The 11,010-nt window shown below is 39.5% G+C and overlaps 1 protein-coding gene across 1 annotated transcript; it reads right to left on the bottom strand.

Annotated features, from left to right (window-relative positions):
- LOC145487303 (uncharacterized) lies at window positions 1–9,399 on the bottom strand. Its single transcript, XM_081466060.1, has 4 exons — window positions 9,201–9,399; window positions 7,923–8,570; window positions 3,484–4,038; window positions 1–706 (listed from the first exon to the last, which is right to left on the bottom strand). The coding sequence occupies exons 1-4, from the start codon at window positions 9,397–9,399 to the stop codon at window positions 78–80; spliced, it is 2,031 nt and encodes a 676-aa protein (XP_081322186.1). The 3' UTR covers window positions 1–77.
- Between the last annotated feature and the right edge of the window lie 1,611 nt (window positions 9,400–11,010).

Raw genomic sequence — 11,010 nt, 5'->3', positions numbered from 1 at the left:
TGTAACCTGTGATGAGCGAAGATCAGATGTTGGCATTTACGTCTCCAACATGATTAAACCTGTTACTGGTATTCTTTCTACGATGACGGCCTCAGTTTCATTTCAGTGAATTTGAGTGAAAGAGTACCTCTGAAGTGGTGCCACCTGGCTCCTCGGTAATCACGTTTATCTCCCAGGTATTGTCCGTTTAGATTGGAATTGTGGCAATTGCTGTACCACCAGGCGCCTGTATAGCGTACAGCACAGTTAATGTTGTTACCAGCTCTGTCATAATCTCTGTCTTTTGTGGTAAACGCCATGTTATTATGCCTTGCTAACGAATCTCCCGCTGTACCTGAATATGAACCCACTTCAAGTCGATACTGCGCCTGCTCATCAGTAATGTTGAACTTGCCATATTTAGCGTACACTTTAACTCCGTTCCAGTCCTCCAGCTCCACTCGTAGAGAGCTCGGTCTAGAGACCGTCAGTCGGTGGATCTTGTCGTTTCCTAACCAGAACTCAGCACTCAGCTGACCAAATCCTGCTTTGTAGTCGTTCCATCCCCGATAGAAGTCTACCGAGCCATCTTGTCTTCTCTGAAAGACGGTCCAGCCTCCACCGTCACTGCCCATGTCACAGTAGACAGTAAATTGTCCTGTACCGTCTGGGTTGACAGAGTACAATCCACTTTGATTATGGCCTGATTTTAGCAGATCAGAGCAATCTGATAAAAAAGGAGAACGTTATGCGTTAATTTTAATTATAACATAGTGCGCGCGCTGGTCCTACCTTACTCCTATTGAGACATCCTGGTAAAAAATTGTGTAAATAACAAGACTTGAGCAGTTTTATTTTAAATGAAAACTTTCCGTCGAGTTTTGCTGCGAGCCGTATCTTTTTGTTAAAGTTTTGGCAATGCAAACATAATTTTGAACAAACCAAACCCTACTTCGAGTCTTTGAGCATTTTGATTCATTTTGGTCACATTTTCATTGAGTATTTATAACTTTGTTTGCCTACATTTTCATTAATTGGAATAAACGAATTTTCCTTGACAATTTTAGAAACCAATATAATGGGATCCTTTTTTTTCTTCACCGTGTTTTGTGAGAACTTTGTAGTGAATCACAAATAAAACATGTTTTAGCGCCCAAGTTGCTGTCACTATGTTATAAAAGAATTGGTTCATGCTTAGCGCGCGTATATCAGGTTATGGATTCACTTGGGAAGAGTTGCTCTCGGCTGTGCCTCGAGCAGTGCTCACGCTTTTTGAGTGCTCTCCGAACTTTCCGCGTGCATCCCGATAAGTCGATATACGCACGATAAGTATGGACCAATTATTTTTTTTAGTGTAACCTAACTCTATAGAGAATTTCTAGTCAGTTATCTTGGCAGATAGTCATAGGAAGGAATCAGTTTTAGTCGAAGTTTCATAAGTTATAATTTTTCATAAGTTATAGTTTCATAGGTTATCGAATCATTCTTTTGGTAAAAAACACTGATGTTTTAAAACAGCATAAATATAAAATAAGGAATAACCAAAGCTTATTTAACTGCAAATTATGATTCTGACAGTAATTTTTTTACAAAGATCTTTTCTCCGGACTGCATGCCAGACACGCTGTCCGAAACATGTCAAACGATGTATGCACTTAACCCTCGGACGTAGAAGCTAACTCATATACCCTACCTGACATTTTGGGACGTTTTAATAAAACAATCATAGGATCAACACTATCGAAGTCATCGTGAGTAGTGATAAGTTAATAAAGATGGTGAATTTTAAGCTCGGCAATGAAATGTTAACTTATCACTACTCACGATGACTTCGATAGGACACCTGTCATATATGAACTCAGTTAAATGACCTTGCTCTCCATGAGTTCTCGTAGCTAAGTGGATAGAGCACCCGGCCGGTGTTCGGGAGGTCATGGGTTCGATTCCTGTCGGGGATTCAGAATTTTTCTTTGTCCTACGCTCGTGTCATGTTGATGAATTAACCTTAACATTACAAGTAGACAACTGTATTAACTTGACGTTTCGTATGTTACAACATACGTCTTCCGAAGTGACGGTGATAATTTTTATAAAAAATTATAAATTTAACAATAAACCGAGGCACTGGTGACAATCTAAGAAAAATAATAACAAAATTGATACTTATAAAAAAACAGCTTCTCACTGCTAAGGTTTTCATTAAGTGAGGATTTTAAGTCACTGATTAATAGCGTTTCTTTAATTTTACACGCATGTCAAACTTTCCAGTAGTAGCGAGGATTAAAAACAGTTGCAGTCAGGTTTTCTTTGCAGGAATCAATTGGAGCAAAGTATAGAATACTACTAGTACAGGAAAAAAATCCTTTCCTAACTATAAAACTAAGACACTTATGCACATGATAAAAGTATGAGACCTTATTAAAAGAGAAGACGCACTTTAAAAGGGATAGCTCCTCTCTCGCGGTTCTCGTAATCGCCAGATGCTGTAGAATGGCGCACAACCTCATTTTCAGGGCTTTCCCCTCAGGAAAAAGTCCGGGAAACAAGGTTGATTGGCACACAGACCATTGTTGCTGAAATGCGTCTTCTTGAGCCTTCAACATGAATGGTTTGCGGTCTTTCGTATTATAACATGCTCAATTCGTGGTTTAATGTTTAACATAGTACTGAATAAAGCGACTGTTTGCTTCGTGGCGGACAATGCGCCATATTAGAAAGTCAACTCGGATCGAACCGCTTTGCTTTAATCACTAGCGCTAACACTTAAGTTTTAGTTTCTAAGTTTTTGTCAATTCGGCTTTACTTATTGATTTGTTTTTTTCTTTTAGCCGATTCTTCAAAGAAAATCTCGAAAGATGCCGGCTTCTTGTGCACTATGCATACGGATCAATACGCTCCTGCGATAGACATCATTTGACTTGTGGATGGATTAGAAAGAAACTAACGGGAATATTGGACTAACCCAAAGAAAACCTTTCGTACAGTATTAATTGTGCACGCAACACCGTACAGCATCTAATAAACGTAATGATGCATGATAATGGAGTGTTGATGTGGTGAGTGTGCGCTTGCGACTAGCCTGACGTTGGCAGTTTTATGGACAAGCTTTTAAGCCTTTTAAAGCCTTCCAAATATAGCTAAATGTTTGCCTCCGGTTTACTTGAAACGAAAGCGTTGCCACGAGTTTTCGTCGACGAGAGATTCAGTCGTGAGAACTTATGACTGTAAAGTAAATAAATTGCAAACTTCATTTCTAAATATTTCTTTGTCATAGGGTAAAAAGGTTATTTGTTTGTCAGCGTTTTTGAGCACTGCGTTTCTTATTAGTCATAGAGTTACCTCAGACTGTCAGTTCCTTATTCTCTTTCATGACGTGACACATATTGCCACCCAAAACAGGCCGTCTTTTCGTTTCCCAGTTCTAGATGCTTCTCTTTTCTTTCTTTTAGCGCAAGCTAACTCTCTTTCTGCGACAAATATACAGTTTTGCCATTCATAACTTACCGGTACCACTTGCTATAGGTCCCACTCGAACATCACTTATTGCCTCGACAGCAAACACTCCTGCACTTGTTGCCACACAAATATAGATCCCAGCATCCTCTCTTCTCAAATCTCTTAAGATAAGTGCCTCCCCTTTTCTCTGACTCCTATTCACGAGCAGTGCTGTTTCTTGTCTTTTCCAACTGATGACTGGTCGTGGATCACCAGTAGCATTGCAGTTTAACGTCCAAGTTTCGCCAGTAGCAGCAAACACCTTTACAGGTGGCTTAAAGGTAAACACAGGAAGGGAAACCACAAGTAGTTGAGTTTTCCTTTCAGCATTTCCTAAAAGGTTGACCGCTGAACAGAAGTATGCGTCAGAGTCACTTTTACGGACATCGGAAATTTTTAAGACACTATTGTTATAGTGCGTCCTCCCCTGGGGTAACTGACCAGACGACTTCCTCCAGGTCACCACTGGTGCAGGGTATCCGGTAACGTGACAGGCTGGTAGAGTGACGTCACTTCTTACCGTGACGAAATTAGGTCCCGGTTGAAGAGAAACTTGAGGATAAACTGCAACCAAGTAAATATCATTAGGCCTGGTCTGATTTAGAATTTTTGATTTCAATATTTTTTCCTTTTCAGGGGTAACAGCTGAAATGATAGCCTTCTACGCAGGCATCCTTATGGCTCGTCACGCAAGATTGAAAGATTGCGTGACGAGCCATATGGACTTCCGTGTAGGAGGCTGAGAATTGGCAGCTTTTACTTGATAGTTGAGAAACGTTAAGATAATTGTCAGCTGAGTAGATTGAGCTTTTCCACCTCGATAGAGTGGGGTATAGCAAAGCATTATACTCGTAACTAATTAAAGTTAGCCACTTTCACGTATGTCTGGACGTATGGGATATATAGAAAGTGTTGTTGGATGCTTACGCCGAAATAAAACGGCGCGAAATGGCACGCTATATGACGAGTCATGGTTCTAAACCCCTTCTAACAATATGACTGCTTAGTGTGGTGTAGTGAAAGCTGTTTTAAGTTTCTTCTGCCATGGATAACAGAGGATTGTGGAAAGACAATAAGCCATCTGACAATAAATCTCAAAGAACACAATTATTTTATTGTAGTAAAAATACGTCTGTGTATCGTTCTTGGCATAAAGGAAAAGCAATCAAGTATAGCTTTAGATCCTATGAGCTTTATAAACTCTACTGCTTGTCTAAGAGCAGCGGGAAGTACGAAAAATTATGTGATCATCAGACCACTAAAAAGTCAATGTTGGAAAGAAGATGACTTGGAGCTTCTTAGAAGTTCTTTGTACCAGTCTTAAACTCCCTATTTGCATCAAACCTTGGGGTAAGAGGGGAGGGGGCGGTGGGGGGACTATATACCGCCCTCGCTGATCTGGAACTTTGTGGATGTTCCTAAAATTTGTCAGGGTAAATTTGAATGTGTCACCAATCACTGTGCTCGGGCTACATATCTTGACACTTCAATAGAAGTTCTTATCGTATCTTGTGTACCAATTGTTTGGTCTCGTAACTTGACGTTTATATGGAAATGCAACCAAGTTTTTTTTTTCACTGAGATTTAAATTTTTTTTTAAGGTTTGACTTTCTGTTTCAGCGAGATTTTGGATTGTAAAGATTTTATTCTATTATCTTTACTCTTCTTGTATTTTCATAATCAATTTCTTGTGTTCAGATAATTTAATTTTGGATTATACAAAACAAACTGCTCTAACAAACATTACACATGTACTACGTATTTTCATGTTTATTTTGTTATCGCAGCTTGTTTTATATCCCTTCTCAAATTGAAAGGGCCGAAGACCAAGAATTTTCGAAGTGTTTCGGCATTTGTGAGAAATTTTGGAAGTTAAGATAGCGTATTCAAAATGGTGGACATTTTCAAATATGACGTCGCCAGTTTAGGCGTGATATGACGTCATGTTTGACACGTGATTATCAGTAACTTAAACAAAGTTTTGAACACTTAGCATGCCATAAAAAAATTGACTATGAATTTTTTCAAGAGGTTTTTGGATATACAAAGGGAGCGGGATGATCAGAAAGCCTAATTAGGCTCCCGAACGAACGAATGAACGAACAAAGCCCGGGAAAAAAATAGGTTAAGGTCTTCGGAAAGTGATAATAGGCATAGTCGATTCTGTACATAACGGCCACCCTCAGGAAATCAGTTTTTTGGCTGCCCTGACGCTAAATGGGACTTAGTTTTGCTGAGAAAGCATTTTTTTTTTTTTACCAAACAGATACATTTCCCCAAGATAAGGTACAAAATTGTAGAATATTTTAATTTGGTGCATGCGCATAAGCATGTACCAAATTAAAATATTGTTGTTGTTGTTGTTGTTGTTGTTTTGATTGCCTGTTCCGAATTTTTTCTTGCCCTTTTCCTTTCCTTTTTCTCGACCCTTTTACTCTCGCTACCTTTTGCGTTCCATATTCTTTCTTGCTGCCCTAAAAAGTTGAGTGTTAATTATGGGCAATGCCTGAAAATTGGACCTTGATCAATTTGTATAGGTAATCATACGGCTTTTCTCGTTCAATTTGGAATTAACTTGCACGAGTGAACTTTTCAAAAAGCTGAGACTGCACGAGCCACTTCGGCGAGTGCAATTTCAGCTTTTAGAAAGACTCACATGAAAAAATTTGCGTAGAGGAAGTGCCGAAGACCTTTCTTGAATCCATGTTTTCTCATTCGAGAAAACTTTTATCAAAGTTTGCGCACAAAATTTTGGTCCTCAGTTTACGTTACATCATTGTCTTCGAAAATTTTCTATTGTCTTTTAGCCAATCATAATTCAGAATTACGATGTGTAATTTGCACTGGTGTTACACTTTTTGCACTGGTGTTACACTTTTTGTACCGGTGTTACACTTTTTGCACTGGTATTACACTTAAACTGCACTGCTCTCAGCCAATCAGAATCGAGTAATTTTTTCATGTATATTATTATAGGTATAATGGACTATTTTACGACCATTTTTGCACCAAAGCTGATAATGTTGTTTTTCAATTTGCTACGTCAAAATGCCGTCGATATCCAAAAGCGACTGTCGTGCGGATAGATCTGTCCTAGCTATACCATCTGCTTATCAGGAATATCTTATGACATTTAAATTGATGACGTCACAAGTGGTACAAAGAGGACGACCATTGAGTAGTCATATATGGCTCTTTGGGCGTCAAAGGATGTTTAAGGGCGTTATATACAGGTTCAACTGCATTCGTCTGCAAACAGCTAGTTAGCAGTCACTCGAAAGTTCTGAGAAATAATCGAATGCTGCTTGACCCTGTTCGGCAAATCTTTGCTCAGAAGCAAGTAGAAAAGGGAAAGTTCATTAGAAGTTTAGGCATTTAAACTGTGGTTAAGGGATCCTAGTTGGCTTGATAGTTCAGTTGGAAGAGAACTGCACCGGTATCGTAGAGGTCGTGAGTTCGACTCTCGTTCAAGCCTGATTTAATTTTCAGGCGTTGATTTCACAGTTGCTCAAGTTCTGCACATAATCGTAATGATTGTTCATGTCTTTCACCTTTCTCCCCAGTTAAAAAGTATGATCTATCATATATTCACTTGCAGAAAGGTCTATGGCAGCCCTTGGCCATAACTCCAGATCTCTCCATGATGGTACCATCGTATGATTCGAGTTATTTCACTACCAGAAGAGAACTTCTTTTCTGTCCATCCTATTTTGCATCATAACATAGGCTACCCTGGAGACGCCACTACTCTGAGGGAGAGCTCTGTTTTCTCTGCCAACCGTGTTTGGCCGTATTTCTGTTTTTTTGTTTTTGTTTGTTTTTGTTTTTGTTTTTTTGATCTTCAAGTTTACTCAGTGCGTGAGTTCCGGGGATGGGGCGGGGACCAGTGCTAACCCCGTCCTCCTTGTAGTCAAGTCGCCAAGTGTGTTCCAAACTTCAAATCCCTTAACAGACGGACCTTCAAAGCCGTTTTAATTTAAATTTGTCAAGATTAACTGAAAGCTGAAAATTAGCTCGAACTGTTAACCAAGAAATGGTTTAAATTATAACTGATAACTGAGGATCCAGTATCACCAGGCATACCCTCGAGATACAACCTTATTTCTCTGAGTGTAGTGTTTGTTGGAGTAAACTAAGATGCATTCACCTTGAAACGCTTCTTTGTTCACCTTTATCTGTTTACGATGACTTTTTCAGTTCACCGCACCATAAAATGGCTTCATCAGGTCGGAAATGTCGAAATCGACGTAACTATTAATCAAACTTTTAAAGCAACTGAATGTTGTAGCTATTTTCAAAGAAAAGTCAACGCTACATTCGTCTTATTTTAACCGTAAGGAAACAGAGAGAGGTTTGGTTTCTGCTAAAAAGCGAACTTTGCGTGCTTCGAGAACGACAAACGTTATCTGCAAAACCTGCGTACTGTAGCCACTTAACCAGAAACTCACTATTTACTGTTAATCGCACCACTCCCGGCTGTGAATTCCCAAGAATGTTTGTTGCTGAACACTGATACACGCCTGAGTCACTTCCGGTCACCTTCTTTAACTCTAGCTTTCCACGTGAAACCGCTGACTGAGTGATTGTTGAATGACTGTTCAGTTTACTCCACGTTACTGCAGGCTCAGGATTACCGCTGGCTGAACACTGAAACGAGGCTGTTCCACTTTCGTTCACTGTCAACGTCATCGGAGAAACAACAACAGCAGGAGATGATATCGATTTACCGGGTTCGCCTTTAGTTCCCGGTATGCCAGTGGGTCCTATGTCTCCTTTCTCGCCTTTATTTCCAGTCTCTCCCCGTAGTCCTACAGGTCCCACAATGCCTTGCTTGCCGCTCTTTCCTGGCGATCCCATAACACCTTTATCTCCCTTGTTTCCAGTCCTTCCTCTGTGTCCTCTTGGTCCTGGAGGACCGGGAAGCCCTGGGGGACCTGGCGAGCACGTGACACCCTTTGACTGACAGAGATGCAGTCTCCACTCTAATAGAAGTTTGTTGATTTTGAGAAACGTTTCCGTTGTGTGTTGAGTTTCTGTCGAATTCTCTGTTGAGTCAACGTGACGGCTGTGTCTGCTGAGTTTAGAAGATTGAATTTCTAGGAAGAAAAGAAAAGTCTATTTGAACGAGAAGACTTTTAACCAACCTAGCCTTTACAGCGCTTTCAAAGCTTGGCACGTGATTATTTTCAATGCTTTAGTTTAGTTTTTAAGGCAATGAGGTTTAAAGTGTTTGTTCTGCAGCCATTGTGCGAGAAGCGAATAGCGTACGAGATTATCACCGCAACAGAAATGCTTGGTTTTTTCTCATTAATTAGACTAAAATAGTAACAGCAGCATCCGTGAACAACATATCCTTTGTTGATTTCCTGATGCCGAAACTATCAAAAATCGACTGTAAGCTTGCACAGCCGGAGAAAGACAAGGAACTATAGTTTATCACTGTGTTATTCACAGTTGAAGAGTAGTATCTCTGAACATGATCTTTTTGTAAATTTGTCTGCATGGGATTAAAGAAAACTTGACCTGGCAACCTTCTGTTTCCTTTGCGTGTTCACAGCACAAAGGGAACAAGCAAGAACATGTTCATTCTTTATTCATTTTAACTCTTAGCTATTTCTAGTCTTTCTAACCCCGTACGGTATTTACATTGGGCAAGTCATGATTCTGATGATTGTATTCTTTGATCTTAACACTGCTTAAACTTAAGTTACATAAGACGCACTTACCAGGAGCATTTTTGATTATCTTCATGTCTACGTCGTTTAACGGAGACTTGGCCTCCGCAACGCTTTCAAGAGCGTTTATTCTTTTCTTTTGCTCGTATAGTTCCAGCTCAACTCTTAAAAAGCCGGCGCAGTAAAACACAATGGAGAGAACAGAAACAATAGAAGCAAAAGAAGGCATACTTTTCTTTTGAACAGTCATGATCTTAGTGATACTGGAGCAATGCCCAACTCTACAGCGAGTTGTAGTGGATACAGTCTGAATAGTGGGTAACGGTATAAGTACTGCTTCAGCTGGTTATGTGATACTGAAATCAAGTGTCTGAGTAGCATGCCAAATTTTCACTTAATCATGTGAGGCAATTCATCTTCAGCAGTAACGGGAACTTTTTCTTAAGCGACAAATTAACAGACAGTAACAATTTTTAATAGGGATAAAAGAGCACTCTCTGACATCTATTCATAAAAAAGTTTTGAAAGCACTGCAGTTTTCAGTTAAGTAAAACAATTCCTTATAAAAGTGAATCGAGTACAATAACGTAGCAGAAATTAGACAAACTAGCTCGCTTGGTTTACCTTTTTTTAAATCAACACTCCTGGCTAGCTAGCAAGGGACGAAGTCGCCAAATTTCATTTCTAACTGCAAACTTTTGTGCTAGTTACGCAGCTTACTGATTTGGATAATACATCTGTTCTTTCTGAAGACGAAAAGATTATCAGCGAAATAGACCTCAGGCCACCTCTCTTGGGCAAAGAAGGAAAAATATTACAGTAAATGGAGAAAGTCAAACTTCAATTGCTTGAGAATGATTATGTGAATGACAACTAATTAAGGAAAGAACACCCAGGAGAAGGTTTTTGATCAAATTTGGGACAGTCATAGATTTGCTGTGAGGCGAAAATTGCTTTTAATTTTTCAAACAAATCTCTGTAACTTTGCTCGTGTACTGCGACTCGCTTTTACAGACGTATGCGCTCAGAAAAATATAAACCTTAATTGTGGCTTTCCTAGCGAGGCTATTTCGAATTAACTTTATCAGTGAGTTGTGAGGAGTTCGTTCGATTCGCAATTTTCCCAAACATCTACTGAAATTTTTGCCTTTTTGCCCCGTCCCCTCCCCCAAAAAACAAGATGGTTGCGTCAGAAAGTGTGAAAAGATTGCTGGGTCTCAAATCATCCACAAATAGCATACGGAGTACGGACCTCTACGGAACAGTTCTGCAAAGTAACAGCATTTCAGCTGGACGGAAAATATAGGCTGGTAAAATGTATAAGCTTTTCTTTTCTGTCGTGCACACGAGAAAACGGCTACAAAGCAATCTGGTTCCGAGGTTAGCTCTGTCCGTTTAAGAAATTTGCCCACTAAGTTTACGTTAATATGTTGTAAAGGTAAGAATAACGTGACAAAGCGTGACAAATAATCTGCTTTGATTACATGATTACGGCCTTAAATATGATCTATCTATAAGCCTTTTTTGTTAAAGTATCCGCGAAAATATTCCTACCGCGTGTCGCGTGGAATATATATAAAAAAAACTAGCTCGTGCTTTCCGTCTAAAAACATGTAGGAACATTAGTTCCTTCCAACAAGAAGATAATCATACGATTCTGCTCTGATTAGCTCCTAGTTCCACTGGATTTACGTAACTGTTCACCCATATCTGTAAACTGCGGTTATGTTGTAATTTTAATTACAACATAACCGCAAGCATATATTTGTATATTAAAATATAAAAATATATGCTTGGGTCACTTCTCATAGGAGAAGGGCTTCTAACACACTCTTTTGCAGAGTGTTCAGTTCTAATCTGT

Source organism: Orbicella franksi, chromosome 5 (assembly GCF_964199315.1).
Source record: "Orbicella franksi chromosome 5, jaOrbFran1.1, whole genome shotgun sequence".
In the NCBI taxonomy this organism is placed as follows: Eukaryota; Metazoa; Cnidaria; class Anthozoa; order Scleractinia; family Merulinidae; genus Orbicella; species Orbicella franksi.
The sequence above is the reverse complement of the archived record's forward strand: the minus strand, read 5'-3'. Positions and strand labels throughout refer to the sequence as shown.

What these genes read in the sequence shown, in the direction of transcription:
- LOC145487303 (XM_081466060.1), bottom strand. Translation starts at nt 9,399, where the DNA reads ATGACTGTTCAAAAGAAAAGTATGCCTTCTTTTGCTTCTATTGTTTCT. An exon ending in GATAATCAAAAATGCTCCTG is followed by an intron (nt 8,571 to 9,200) that starts GTAAGTGCGTCT and finishes TTTTCTTCCTAG; the next exon opens with AAATTCAATCTTCTAAACTC. An exon ending in GGTGCGATTAACAGTAAATA is followed by an intron (nt 4,039 to 7,922) that starts GTGAGTTTCTGG and finishes ACTTGGTTGCAG; the next exon opens with TTTATCCTCAAGTTTCTCTT.